Source organism: Trichechus manatus, unplaced genomic scaffold (assembly GCF_000243295.1).
Source record: "Trichechus manatus latirostris isolate Lorelei unplaced genomic scaffold, TriManLat1.0 scaffold00077, whole genome shotgun sequence".
Classification (NCBI taxonomy): Eukaryota; Metazoa; Chordata; class Mammalia; order Sirenia; family Trichechidae; genus Trichechus; species Trichechus manatus.
In genome coordinates, this window is record NW_004444013.1 from 12,540,045 (window position 1) to 12,554,540 (window position 14,496).

General features: G+C 47.5%; 1 protein-coding gene across 2 annotated transcripts in view; it reads left to right on the forward strand.

Annotated features, from left to right (window-relative positions):
* Positions 1-6,296: 6,296 nt before the first annotated feature.
* FBXL18 (F-box and leucine rich repeat protein 18) overlaps positions 6,297-14,496 on the forward strand; it is a 43,015-nt gene continuing 34,815 nt past the window's right edge. For both annotated transcript variants that reach the window (XM_004380833.3, XM_023735260.1), the window contains exons 1-2: positions 6,297-6,573; positions 12,708-12,923. In XM_004380833.3, coding sequence (XP_004380890.1) covers positions 6,556-6,573; positions 12,708-12,923 — 234 coding nt within the window. In that variant the 5' untranslated portion in view covers positions 6,297-6,555. The remainder of the gene's footprint in view (positions 6,574-12,707; positions 12,924-14,496) is intronic.

Consider the following 14,496-nt stretch of genomic DNA (forward strand, 5'->3'; position numbering starts at 1 on the left):
TTGATTTTAAATTTACCAAAATGAAAGATTTAAGAGAAATCCATGTAAGTCATAAGGTATAGATTCTTTATGGCAAATGGTAACACCATATTTTAATTTTTTTATTGTGATAAATATATATGTAACAAAAAATTTGCCATTTTAACATTTTTTCCTTGTACAACTCAGTGACATTAATGACATTCATCATGCTGTTCAACCGTTACCATTATCCATTTGCAAAGTTTTCCATCACCCTTAACAGAAGCTCAGTGTCCCCTCAGCAATGACTTCCTCTCTCCCCCTCCGTCTGCCCCTGGTAACCGCTAATAAACTTTGATCTCTACGTATTTGCCTGTTCTAGATATTTCATATAAGTGGGATCATACAATATTTATCTTTTTGTGACTGACTCTTTTTCTTTGTTAATAGACTATTTTTTGGAGCAGTTTTAGGTTTATAGAACAACTGTGCAGAAAGTATAGAGTTCCCATGTACCACCACCTCCCCCCTGCACACTGGTTCTCTTATTATTAACATTTTGCATTCGTGTGGTACATTTGTTACAGTTAATGAAACACTCTTAGTACATTTAATGATACATTTAATGAAACACTCTTGATACAATTAATGAAAGATTATGAATAAAGTAGAGGGTCAGCAAAAAAAGCAGACCCTCAACAAGATGGACTGACACAGTAGCTGCAATAATGGGCTCAAATATAGCAAAAATTGTGAGGATCCTATTATATGAACTCAAGAAAAGGTTAAAACACAAAAGAAAACATTCTTTGTTGGTTACGAGGGTGGGGAGGGAGGGTGAGAGTTATTCACTAACTAGATAGTAGACAACAATTATCTTAGGTGAAGGGAAGGACAGCACACACTACAGGGGAAGACAGCACAACGGGACTAAACCAAAGCTAAGAAGTTTCCTGAATACTATCAAACACTTCGAGGGACAGAGTAGCAGGGGCGAGGGTCTGGGGACCATGCTTTCGGGGGACATCTAGGTCAATTGGCATAACAAAGTTCATTAAGAAGATGTTTTGCATCCCACTTTGGTGAGTGGCGTCTGGGGTGTTAAAAGCTAGCAAGCGGCCATCTAAGATGCATCAATTGGTCCCAATCCACCTGGAGTAAAGAAGAATGAAAAACACCAAAGACACAAGGAAAGTATTAGTCCAAGAGACAGAAAGGTCCACATAACCCAACTGCATCATCTTGAGGCCAGAAGAACTAGATGGTGCCTGGCTACCACCAATGACAGCCGTGACAGGGAACATAACAGAGAGTCCCTGATGGAGCAGGAGAAAGGTGGGGTGCAGAACTCAAATTCTAGTAAAAAGACCAGACTTAATGGTCTGGCTGAGACTGGAGGAACCCCGGAAAGCATGGCTCCTGGACTCTCTGTCAACCCAGAACTAAAACAATTCCCGAGGCCAACTCTTCAGACAAACATTGAACTGGATGTGGGACATAAAATGATAGTCACGAAGAGTGTACTTCTTAGCTCAAGTTGATACATGAGACTAAATGGACAGCTTGTGTTCGGAGGTGAGATGAGAAGGCAGAGAGGGTTAGGAGGTGATTGAACAGGCATGGGAAATCAGGGGTGGAAAGGAGGAGTGTGCTATCACAGTATAGGGGGAGCAATTGGGGTCACGTAACAGTGTGTGCATAAATTGTTGTATGAGAAACTAACTTGAAATGTAAACTGTTACTTAAACTACAACAATAAACAACAACAAAAAATTGTGAGGATGGCACAGGACCTGGCAGTGTTTGTTGTGTTGTACATAGCGGCCCTATGAGTCGGAAGCGACTCCAAGGCATCTAACAACAACAACAACAACATTGATACTCATTATTAAATGTCCTTCAATAGGTAAATGGATAAACTGGTAAAGCCCTACAATGGAGTTATTCAGGGATAAAAAGAAATGAGCTATCAAGCCTGAAAAAGACATGGTGGAACCTTAAATGCACATTACTCAGTGAAAGAAGCCAGTCTGAAAAGGCTACATACTGTATGATTCCAACTACATGTCATTCTGGAAAAAGGCAAAACTATAGAGACAATGAAAAGATCAGTGGTTGCCAGGGGTTCAAGGGGAGGAGAGAGGATTGAATAGGTGGAGCACAGGGTATTTTTAGGGCAATGAAGCTATTCTGTATGATACTGTAATGGTGGCCACATGACATTACGCTTTTTGTCAAAACCCATAGGATCACACAACACAAATAAAACCCCATTGCTGTCAAGTTGATTCCAACTCATGGCGACCCTATGGGACAGAGTAGAACTGCCCCATAGGGTTTCCAAGGCTATAATCTTTATGCAAGCAGACTGCCTCATCTTTCTCCTGAGGGACAGCTGGTGGGTTTGAACCAACAATCTTTCCGTTAACAGCCGAGCGCTTAACCGCTGTGCCACCAGGGCTCCTCTACAACACAAATAATGAACTCTAATTCCAACTATGGATCTTTTCCTTTTGAAGGCTCCTGAAGTGCAGCTGGGACACACATTTGACCTTGAGAGGCCTTTAGGGTTCGAGCCATCCCTCCTGGGGCCAGCAGCTGGGCTGAGGGAGGCCACTTACTGTCACACTGGGGCCAGAGCTCTGCCATTGCTGCAGGGCCATCATCATGTTCCTTGTGGCGAAACTAAGGATCAGTGGCAGGATTGGAACACGTGCTCTAGGCCAGGAGTGAAAGGCTGAGTCTGCTGCCCAGGCCAGGGGTGGGGGGATGTTGATCAGCATAGACCTCGGATACAGGAGGGACTGGGGCAGGGTGGAGGGGTGACCATCCGGATGACCCACCTTTGGCACAGGGAAAAGGATGTTCAACAGACTAGCTTCTGGCAGCCCCAGGTATTCCTTGACTTGCAGCTGTAGCATCACATAAAATCCTTTCTCTGTCTCCCTGCCTCTAGATCTCTTCTCTTATATAGGGAATATAGGATTAGGACCCACCCTACTCCAGTATGACCAAACTGATAGCATCTTTGCAAAACCCATTGCAATCGAGTCCATTCCGACTCATAGTGACCCGATAGGACAGAGTAGAACTGCCCCATAGGGTTTCCACATTTTTCTGCCATGGAGCAACTGTTGGATTCAAACTGCCAACCTTTTGGTTAGCAGCTGAGGGCTTAACCACTGTGTCCCCAGGGCTCCTTGACAACATCTTCAAAGACCCTATTTCCAAACAGGGTCACGTTCACAGGTACAGGAGTTAGGACTTTAACGTATCTTTCTGGGGGACACAATTCAATATTTAACCACCCCCTTCCTGAACTCCCATCAGGCTCACCTGGGCCTGCCAATGCTGGGGGAGGGGGGCTTCTCTCTGCAGTACAGTTAAGGGGACTGAACTAGAGAGCTCCCTCCGCCTTGCCAAGGCCTCTGGTGGGCACCCTGGTGGGTTCCAGAGCAGAGATGTGGGCTCCAGTCACAGCTTTGCTACTCACTTGGCCCTCGGTCCTCCTCTGCAAGATGGTGATTATACTAGGATACACCCTACTGGGGTTTGGGGACATTTCAAGTGGGACCCCATGTGGAAAGTGTCAGTTACAATCAGGGGCTTGGGAGTGGGGGCTGCTGTCATGTTTATTAGGAAAGAGCTTCCTTCCTCCAGACCTCACTTGTAGATGAACTGGAGGGGAAACAGACCACCCGCCATCCCCTGCATGTTTGCAGTCTCTACCCCAAGCCCCCAGGGGACCCGCACACCCTGAGCTCAGACCTGGCCTCCAGTCTGGTTCTATACCCGGGGCCAGCCAGGCACTGCACGGGGGTGGCTCTCAGACCATGAGCCATTGGGGTCACCATGAGGACGCGTCATCCCAATCTGACCCCTCCCCAGAAAAGCCTGTGAGAGAGGGAGAGCAGCGAGATGGAACCCACTCCCACCTCAGTCTCCATAAACATAACATGCATTGCTTTCCAGAGCACATGTTCCTCAGAATGGGGACTGCCCATCACATGTGGGACTGCTTCCTCACTTAGGGTCCCTGAGTGGCACTCAACTATTAACCTAAAGGTTGGCAGTTCAAACCTACCCAACAGTGCCACAAAAGAAAGGCCTGGCAATCTGCTTCTGTAAAGATTACAGCCAAGAAAACCCTAAGAGCAGTTCTACTGTGATACACATGGGGTTGCCATACGTTAGAATCGACTCAGTGGCAACTGGTTTGCTTTTGGTTTCAGTTCCTCAGCAGAACTAATAATAGCCTGAGCAGTAACAGCTTCCGACATTTACACGCATGATCTCATGTAACGAGTTATTCCTTTGACAAACATTTATCTAGTGCCTGCTATTGCCAAGTGCTGTTCTAGTGGAGGACAGAAAACCAACAAGTGAAAAACATATCTAATTACTGATTACTGGGGAAAAGAAGGACCGGGTCATAGAGGTTGAGAAAAAGAATTACAGGCCAGACTTGCTCACGTGGCGTGACCAGGAGCAAAGCATTTCCCACAGAAGAGGAGCGTGTGCAATGGCAGGGAAGACCTTGAATATTTACCTATCACAAACCCAGAGCGGCTGGAATGGGGGAGGCAGGGAGGGGTAAAGGAAGCAGGGAGAGGATAGCCGGGTGGGAGCCTGGAGAGCTGGAAGGGAAGCAGGGCCTCTGTAAAACTCCCTAGATGCTGTGTAGACCAGAGTTCTGCTCCATTGTTTGAGATTCGTAGTAGACATAGTAAACAATGGGAACCCCCCATTAACACTCATTTTTGTTATACCTGATGTAATTTTTAACTGTTGACTAAACCATGTCAACAAAAGCTAATCCATGAACTCCCTAAGGGCAGGGACTTGCTTGCCTCTAGTATGGTGCACGGTAGAAGCTCATAAGAGGCCTCTTCATTTTTTAATTGTTGTTGAGAATGTACGCAAGAATTTCTACACGTGCAACTCAACGACATTGATTACATTCTTCAAGTTGTACAACCACTCTTACCCTCCTTTTCCAAGTTTTTCCTCCCCCATTAATATAATCTCACTGCCCCCCTAGCTTCCTATCTGAACTTTTAGTTGCTGTTGTCAATTTGATCCCATAGAGATAATTCTTTAAAAGAGCATGATGCTCAAGGCTGACATGCTTTAGTAAATAAGCTAGCCTATTGTTTCATTTAAAGAAGACTTCAGGGGATATTTTTGGTTTAAAATTTAAAGAGTATTTCAGGACAACAGTTTTGGGGTTCATCCAGCCTCTATGGCTCCAGAAACTGAATTCCATGAGAATTTGGAATTCTCATCAGAGTCTTCCTAATAATGTTGTTGTTAGTTACTGTCAAGTTGGCACTGACTCATGGTGACCCCAGGCACAACAGAATGAAATGTTGCTCAATCCTGCGCCATCTTCATGATCTGCTCCAGTCCATTGTTGCAGCCACTGTGTATTTTAAGCGCCTTCCAACCTAGGGGGCTCATCTTCCAGCACTGTGTTGTTGTTAACTGCTGTTGAATAGGCCCATCTCCAGCACTATACTGGACAATATTCCATTGTAGTCCATAGGCTTTCATTGGCTGATTTTTGGAAGTAGATTGCCAGGCCTTTCTTTCTGGTTTGTCTTAGTCTGGAAGCTCTGCTGAAACCTGTCCACCATGAGTGATGCTGTTGATATTGGATATACCGGTAGCATTGCTTCCAGCTTCACAGCAGCATGCAAGTCACCGCAGTATGACAAACTGACAGACGTGTGGTGGTCTTGATAATAACAACTGCCACTACAACTGCCATTTATTTGAGTCTGTCCCTATGAGATGGGAGGGAAATGAGGTTCAGTGGGTGGTGATATGAGACTTGCTTAGGGTCACCCAGAAGTCAGCATCGGGATTCAACCCAATTCTTTCTACCTCCTGAGTGCAACAAGCTTTTCCCACAAATTTCGTTAATAGGAGACTTGTAAAAAAATGCATGGGCTTAAGGGTGAGGGCATGTCATTCATTAATTCATGCACCAGCAATTATATATTCAGTGCCTACTACATGTCAGGGAGTATTCTGGGTACTGGGGTCCTGTCCCTGCTCACATTTTATTGGGGAAAGGGCAAAAAAAAAAAAAAAAAAAAGATACAGTAGGTCAGATGGTGGAAAGAGGTATGGAGAAAAATCTTCGGGTGTGTGTACGTGCGTGAAGCTGGGGCGGAGAAGCACCTTGTCTAGAACAGGTGGCTTTATGAACAGCTACTGAGAAGACACAAGGCGGGGAGCGTGCTGGGCCGGCCCGAGGAGGGCCGGGTGCAGGGATATGAGCGTGCAGAGGGCTGGGAGGAGCGGGCCACTCGGGGTGCTCTGGTATTGCCAAGTTACTCTCTACCGGGGAAAAGCTCACAGACCCCCGGCGTCCTCGGAGTCGCCACACCCAACATGGCGGCCGTGCGGGGGCGCGCCGAAGGACTGCCGGAAGTACGTTTCGGAAGGCGCCGGAAGTGTCGGGCGACCCCGCCCCCTGCGGGGGTCTCTGTTCAGCCGCCGACGCGCCGGCTTTGAGCATCCCTGGCCAGGCGGGCGGGTGGATCCCGGGCTGTAGCTCCGGCGGCCACTGCACGGCCCGCCCACGAAATGGCCAGCTCCGGAGAGGTATGGCCTGCGCCTCTCTCCGCGTTCCTCTCTGCCCCGGCGGCCCCGGCCCCACTCAGTCTTTCCCATCCCTACCTCGGCCCCGCTCCGTCCTTCCCATCACCACCCCGCACCCGCGCTGTTCGTCCCACCCCGGCCCTGGACCGCGATCCAGGGCCCGCTCGGTCCTTTCCACCCTCTCCCCGGCGTCGGCCGGTCTTGGTCCTTCATTCTCAACCCATGCCCATGGGCGACCGCCTCGCCTCGTCCTTTTCATCCCTACCCTAGCCTTGTCTCTGACCCTATCCAGCCCCGTCCTTCCCGCGCCCTGTCCCGGCCCTTTCCGCCCCTTCGGTTTTCCATCCCTTTCCCGCCCCGCCGCCCTTCCAGTCTGCAGGCCTCCCTGGCCGTTTCCCAATGTTCCCGTGTCTTGGCTCGGCTCTCTGAGCTCTGAGACTTTCCCCTCTGTCCCCACTTCGCACCTGTCTTCTCTTTCTGAATGGTCAATTTCCGTCCAGCTCGCTTCCATTTGGAGCCTGCTTGTTATGCGACTTGTGTGTATGTTGGGGGGGGTGGGGGAGGGAGTGATGGAAAAGCCGTTTCACTGGGGGCACTTACCCTGGACTTCCTCCCCGGAGTCTCCACAAATCTTGGTCCGATGGGGAATCACACTGTGTCCCTGTAGTGTAGTGCAAGGTATTTTCTCTGCAGACAAGGGTAGAGGGGATATTGACTAGTGCCTTCCCCTTCTCTTGCCTTCTGCCTACGGGTCTGTGTACCTGTGTTTACGTCCGTCACCTTCCAGGGCTCAGGCAGTTGAGTCCACTTCCTAAGTCTTTGGAGTTTGTGTCCTCGGGAGCCAGGGTGAGAGGTTCAAGTGTTTTCACAGGGTGGATGGAGGTTGCTGGCAGCTCCTCTTCATTTGAAGTGACTTTGGCTCAGAAGTGGCCCCTGTGGCTCCTTGGTTGAGGGGGGAGTGTGTAGGGTAACTGTCGATGATAGGATTGCAGAGCCAGGAAGCCCCATCATCTCCAGGCAGAGTTTTGGGAAGCCTGGTTGTGGTAGCAGATTTGGGTTAGTTGTGGGTGCTTGGGGGTGATGATGGTGGTGGTGGTCTGGTGCTTTGGTTTTATAGGGTCCTGTCCCTCAGGCCCCTCCTTTTCTCGAAGTACACATGAGCAGTTGAGTTTAGTGAATAAGGAGTTCCCTGTGTGGCATAAAAGGACTTCTGATGGCACAGCGGTTAAACGCTCAGCGGCTAACCAAGAGGTCAGTGGTTCGAACCTACCAGCTGCTCCATAGGAGGAAATATGTGGCAATCTGCTCCTGTAAAGATTACAGCCTTGGAAACCCTGTGGGGCAGTTCTACTCTGTCCCGTAGGGTAACTGTGAGTTGGAATTGACTTAACAGTAACAGGTTTGATTTTGGTTTGGGTAGTGTAAACAGTTAAGTGCTCGAATATTAGCTAAAAGATTGGCAGTTCAGACCTACCCAGCAGTGCCGCGGAAGACAGGCCTGGTAATCTGCTGCTGAAAGGTCACAGCCTTGAAATCCCTATGGAGCAGTTCTCTGCACATGTGCAGTCGCCATGAGTAGGAATCGACTCAACCACAACTAACAACAAACTCTTTAAACCACCACTCTTTGAACTCATTTCAAGTTGTCATCATCCAGTTCTAGACAGATAGTTCCCAGATGTGTGTGATAAGAATCGCTGATTCAAGTGGCCTCCAGGGTCCACTTCTTACCCCTGAACTGGAATTTCAGGAGACTCCAGGAAGGATCTGGTCTCGACCTGTCAGGAAGCCCTGCAGCCCTTTCTGAAGTAGAGGCAAAGGGCAGTTTCAGGGAAGGCTCTGCCTTCACTGCTGGCCCTCTGCCCTTGGGTTAGTTACCTAAGTTGTTTTAAGATGGAGGGTGGATCTGCCTCAGTTTCCCTGGCACCTGAGAACACATTGTCCTGAGACACAGATGCAGGCGACTGCAAGTTTATTTGGGTGTATTTGGAGGTGGGCATACTTGGGGTCACTTTTTTGAAAAAATTGAGATAAAATTGGCTTAGCATAAAATTAGCCATTTTAAAGTGAACGACTCGGTGGCATTTAGTGCATTCACAATGGTGTGCAACCGCCACATCTCTCCAGTTCCAGAACTTTGTTTTCCCCCAAAAGAAAACCCCGTGCCCATGAAGCAGTCACTCCCCATTCCTCCTCCCCCCATCTCCTGGCAACCAGCAATTTACTTTCTGTCTCTGGATTTACCTCTTCAGGATTTTCCATACAAATGGAACCATACAACATGTGACCTTTTGTGTCTGCTGTCTTTTCACTCAGCATGTTTTAGACATGGATCCATGTGGTAGCATGTATCAGAACTTCCTTCCTTTTTTTGGCTGAATAATATTCTATTGTATGGCTGAATCACATTTTGTTTATCCGTTCTTCTGTAAATGGACACTTGAGTTGTTTCTACCTTTTGGCTATTGTGAATAGTGCTACTATGAACATTCGTGTATAAAGAATTTGCCTTCAGTTCCTTTGGGAATTGCTGGTCCTGGCCACTTTTTTTTTTTTTTAAATAAATTGAGAAACTCAGAAGCCCACTTCTTCCCTTCTGGTGGACACTCCTTGTTAGTTGTTGTCTCTCCGTAGTGTGCCACCTTTCCTGGGTGAAAGGTGCATTAACCTACTAAAGATCATGGTCCCAGGTAGCCTACCTTTCAGGGAAAGGACTGAACTTTGCAAACCTAGCAGCCACTTCCTAGGATGCTTGGGAAGTCAGAGGAAATCTTGGTGGTCCCAGCAGGACCTGCCTGGCCATCGCCCCAGCCAGCTACCCCCCAAGTTCCACCCCATCTCTCAGGGCACTGGCCTGAGGACAGCCCCCATCCTGAGTAGGAGCAGCAGGCAGCATTGGGGTATGGCCTGAGACATGCTTTCTCTTTTGTTTGGGCCACAATGAGTGGTAGAAACCCACTGAAGAAGGGCAGAATAAATGAAATGACATTCACCAATTGAAATGTTTCAGTCTCAGGGAATAATAGTCTTGTAGGATGTGTGGAGACTGGGTGGAGGGAGCTGGAACTCAGTTTCTGGCTTTTTTTTTTTTAATTTATTTTGTTGTTGAAAATATACACAGCAGAACGTACACCAATTCAACAGTTTCTACATGTACAATTCAGTGACACTGATTACATTCTTCAAGTTGTGCAACCCTCCTCACCCTCCTTTTCTGAGTTGTTTCTCCCCCATTAACATAAATTCACTGCCCTTTAAGCTTCCTATCTGACCTTTCCAGTTGCCATTGTTAGTTTGATCCCATATAGATCTTTAAAAGAGCACAGTGCTCAAGGCAGACATTCTTTACTAGTTAAGCCAAACTGTTACTTGGTTTAAAGAAGACTTCAGGGGATATTTTTGGTTTAAGGTTTAAAGATGATCTCAGGGCAATAGTTTCAAGGGTTCATCCAGCCTCACTGGCTCCAGAAAGTCTGGATTCCATGAGAATTTGGAATTCTCTTTCAGCTTTTCCCCCTTTTGATCAGGATTCTTCTTGTGCTTTCCAAAGGAGCCCTGGTGGCTCAGTAGTTAAGTGCTTGGCTGTTAACCAAAAGGTTGACGGCTCGAACCCACGGAGAAAGATGTGGCAATCTGCTTCTGTAAAGATTACAGTCTTGGAAACCCTATGGGGTAGTTCTGCTCTGCTCTGTAGGGTTGCTATGAGTCAGAATTGACTCGAGGGCAACAGATTTTTTGTGCTTTCTAGGTGGTTTCAATACAAATTCAGTATAGGTAGTAGAACTATGGAACTTATATGATGCTCGAGTTTTTTGCAACATGTTTTATGCTGTGTTCTCATCTGATCATCTTAACCATGTGAGCTCTGTGATGCTTTTCTTACTTTGATACATCTGCAAATTGAGTCTCAGGGAGGGGGCACCTCAGGCTGCTCAGCTGGATGCAAACCTAGTCTTGTGATTTCAAAGCCCTTTGCTTTCCTCTTCACCCCAGGCCCTCTTGTGCCAGAGCACCATCTCCCGAGCTCACCCGATGAGGCTGGTCCCCAAGCCTGTCCCTAGAGATGGATTCACAGGCCTAGGTGGGATCTGGAGTCCCTGGCTGGCACCAAGGGTTAAGCGCTAGCTGCTAACCAAGAGGTTGGCGTTTTGAAGCTCCCCAGAGGCACCTCGGAAGAAAGGCCCGGTGATCTGCTTCTGAAAAATCAGCCATTGAAAACCCAGTGGAGCACTGTTCTACTCTGACACACGTGGGGGCACCATGAGTCGGAGTTAACTCAGCAGCAACCTGTTGTTAGATGGGGTCTGGGAATCTGGTTTTTAACAGGTTCTCAGTAATTCTGTGATTGGACTCTGGGAAATTGTGTGCTAGGGAAAAGTTCATTATGGCCGGAAACCCTGGACCCAGAATATAGAGACACAGTGCGGCTAAGGTCTGGGGTCTGACTGCTGGCCTCTGACCTTCTAGAAGGTGAAGTAGGAAGAAGGGATTGTGGGGAAGTCAGACGGAGAGAGGGAGAAGTAGAGGCCCACCGGGTGTTGCCTCCCATTGAAGAAGAGAAGGTAGGAGGGACCCACGCTGTGTGGTGATTCCTGGGGTCCTGGATCCGCCTGATAAACTTCCTGCTCCCATAAAGATTACAGCCTAGGAAACCCTATGGGGCAGTTCTACTCTGACACATGGGGTTGCTCTGAGTCGGAGTTGACTTGATGGCACCCAACAGCAACAATAACAATGACCCTGGCCAGGCCCTCAGGGGTCTGCTGTGGTTTTCCCTTTTGGAGGATGGAGGAGGCTTCCTGCTCCCAGGGAAGAATGGGTGGGAAATATCCCTGAAGACTCTCTCTGAGGGCTTGGCAGGATGCTGAGCCCAGCAGGACAGGGTAAAGGGATTTTGCAGCCAGAGTTCCCGGAAAACCCTTGGCTCCCATTCCCACCCATGCTATGGGAGGTGTGCAGACAGGCGCTTCCTCCGCGGCCTCACGGTTGCCATGGCAGCAGGCAGGGCTTTCAAAAACTCAAAGCTTCCATCCTTCCAAATATGTACAAGAAGGAGGGTGGAGAAGGGGCAGGCTAGAGAGGGTTTTCTTGTAGACAGAATAGCCGGGAAAAGCAGTAGCAGTGATTCTGGGCTTTCTGTGGGAGTGGTCATCAGAGTGAGAGGACCTCAGTGAGACATTTTTGGGGCGGGTCAAGTATTGGGGAAGATATGAGATTCCTCCCTCATGTTGTCGTTGTTAGCAGCTGTCTAGTTGGCCCCAATGCATGGTGACCCCATGCACAGCAGAATGAAATGCTGCCCAGTCCTGCACCATTTCCATGATTGGTTGTGGATCAGACCATTGTGCTCCATAGGGCTTTCATTGACTGATTTTTGGAAGTAGATTGCCAGACCTTTCTTCCTAGTGTATCTTAGTCTGGAATCTCTGCTGAAACCTGTTCAGCATCATAGCAACACGTAGGCCTCCACTGACAGACGGGTGGTGACTGTACATGAGGTACATTGGCTGAGAATCGAACCTAGGTTTTCTGCACAGAAGGCGAGAATTCTACCACCAGACCAGCAATGTCCTCTCTGCCCTTCATGGGCTCAGCTTAGTACATCCTTCTGAATTCCTTTGTGCTCGATTTGGGGATTTCATGTCACATTAGCCCAGGGTGGGTCCCTCTTCTTCTTGGTTGTATAAATCAAAGAGGCTTTGATCATTTGGGTGGAAGGCTGCATTTGGGCAGAAATCCTTTGAGTTTGCCAGATACCTACAGCAAAGCAAAACAAAATGTAGATACATGTTATCAGAAATGCCACTATGCATTTCTAACCAGAAAGCAAGATAAATGGGAGTAGGTTGTGCAGTTCCTATTATTCATTACCGATTTTTGGATTTAAAAATGTCATCTGTTTGCTGTGTGCTGTTTGTCTTATTTATAAGGACTTTTATAGTCTCTTGCTCAATAGAGGTTTTTCTAGTTTCATGCGGCCTTTCTTGCAGAATTTGACAAACTCTTTGCTGTGTGGTTAAGATTTTAGCACCTCCTTTCCCATGGGCTCTGATGGGGGCTTCTCTTGGCTCCTCTCCCTACCAGACTGAGAACCACTCTCAGGGAGCCCTTGGGAACTTGAGTCCTCTGATTTCCAGGACATGCATAGTGAGGATGATGCGGGCACCTCAGCAGCTACGGTGGCCGGCGGCATCCACCTCCTGGACTTCTCTGACGAGATCCTGCTGCACATCCTGAGCCACGTGCCCAGCACAGATCTGGTGCTGAGCGTTCAGCGCACCTGCCGGAAGCTGGCGGCCCTCTCCCTGGACAAGAGCCTCATCCACACCGTGTTGCTGCAGAAGGACTATCAGGTGAGGTGGGAGCAGGGGCCGAGGGGCGAGCGCAGAAGACTGGAAACAGCCTAAACATTAGTCTAGAGGCTGGCCCAGTCCTGCAGCCAGGAGGTGGGCGTGTGGAAGCCTGGCTGGAACAGTCTCCAAGATAAGTTAAGTGAAAAGAACAAGGGGAAGAAAAGTGTGTAGTAGGTCCTTGGTGTGGGGGGCAGATATAGGTGGACGTTGTTCCAGGAGGGAGACTGACTTTCCAGTAGGTACCTAGGAGTGAAGTAGCTGAGTCCTAGGCTAGGTGTTGGAGTTCTTATAAAGTTATGCATACAGTTCTCAGCAGTACAATGGGAGTGCACCATTGTACACCCTACCTCCAGTGCAGGAGAGTTCCAGTTGTTCTACATCCTTGTCAACACTTGGTGTTGTCAGTCTTTTGATTCTTAGCCATTCCTCAAAACGCCAAACCAAACCTGTTGCCATTGAGTCAATTCTGAGTCATAGTGACCCTATAAGACAGAGTAGAACTGCCCCGTAGGGTTTCCAAGGCCGTAATCTTTATGGAAGTAGACTGTCACATCCTCCCGTGGAGCGGCTGGTGGGTTCGAACTGCTGACCTTTTGGTTAGCAGCCAGTTGCTTTAATCACTGTGCCACCCGAGTTCCCTTTAGCCATTCCAGTGGGTGGGAAATGGTATCTCCTTGTGGTATTAACTTGCATTTCCCTGATGAAGGATGCTGTCACTCATCTTTTCATGAAGTACATGGGTCCCTCGTGTGTATTCCTTTCAGAAGTTCAAGTCTTTTATCCATTTATTATTGAGTTGTTTGTCTTTTTCTTATTTACTTGTAGAAGTTCTTTATGTATTCTGGATACAAGTCCTTCCTCAAGTATATGTATTGTGAACATTTTTGTCTCAGTCTTGCTGTTTCATTTTCTGACATGTCTTTTGAAAAACAAATGTTTTTAGTTTTGGCGAAGTCCAGTTTATTGAATTTTTCCTTTTGAGTTCATGCCTTTTGTTTCATATTTAAGAAGTCTTTGTTAAACCCGAGGTCATGAAGAATTTCTCTTAGGTTGTCTTATAGAAATTTTGTAAACTTATCCCTTAAGGTTAAGTCTAGATCCATTTTGTGTTAATCTTTTTATATAGTATGAGATAAGGGTCAAGCTTCTCTTTTTTGCATATGGCCATCTGATTGTTCCAGCAGCATTTATTGAAGATATTTTCTTTTCCTTCTTGAACTGCCTTGGAATCTTTATTGAAAATCAATTGACGATGTATCTTAAAGATAAACAGTTCTCTAGGGCCTTGACCTGAATCCAAATTTTAGGAGATGTAGAAAGGGCTCCTAACTGTTCTTCTTGTTGTTGTTGTTAGCTGCCATTGAGTTGGCCCCTGACTCATGGTGACCCCATGCACAAAGGAACAGAATGCTGTCCTGTACTGCATCATCCTGTGATTGGTTGGGGATTGAACTGTTGTGATGCATGGGTTTCTTTTTTTTTTCCCCATACAAAAATTTATACATACATTGTTATATGACCCTTATTGCTCTCCCCATACTGTGACAGCACACTCCTCCTTTCCACCACTGAT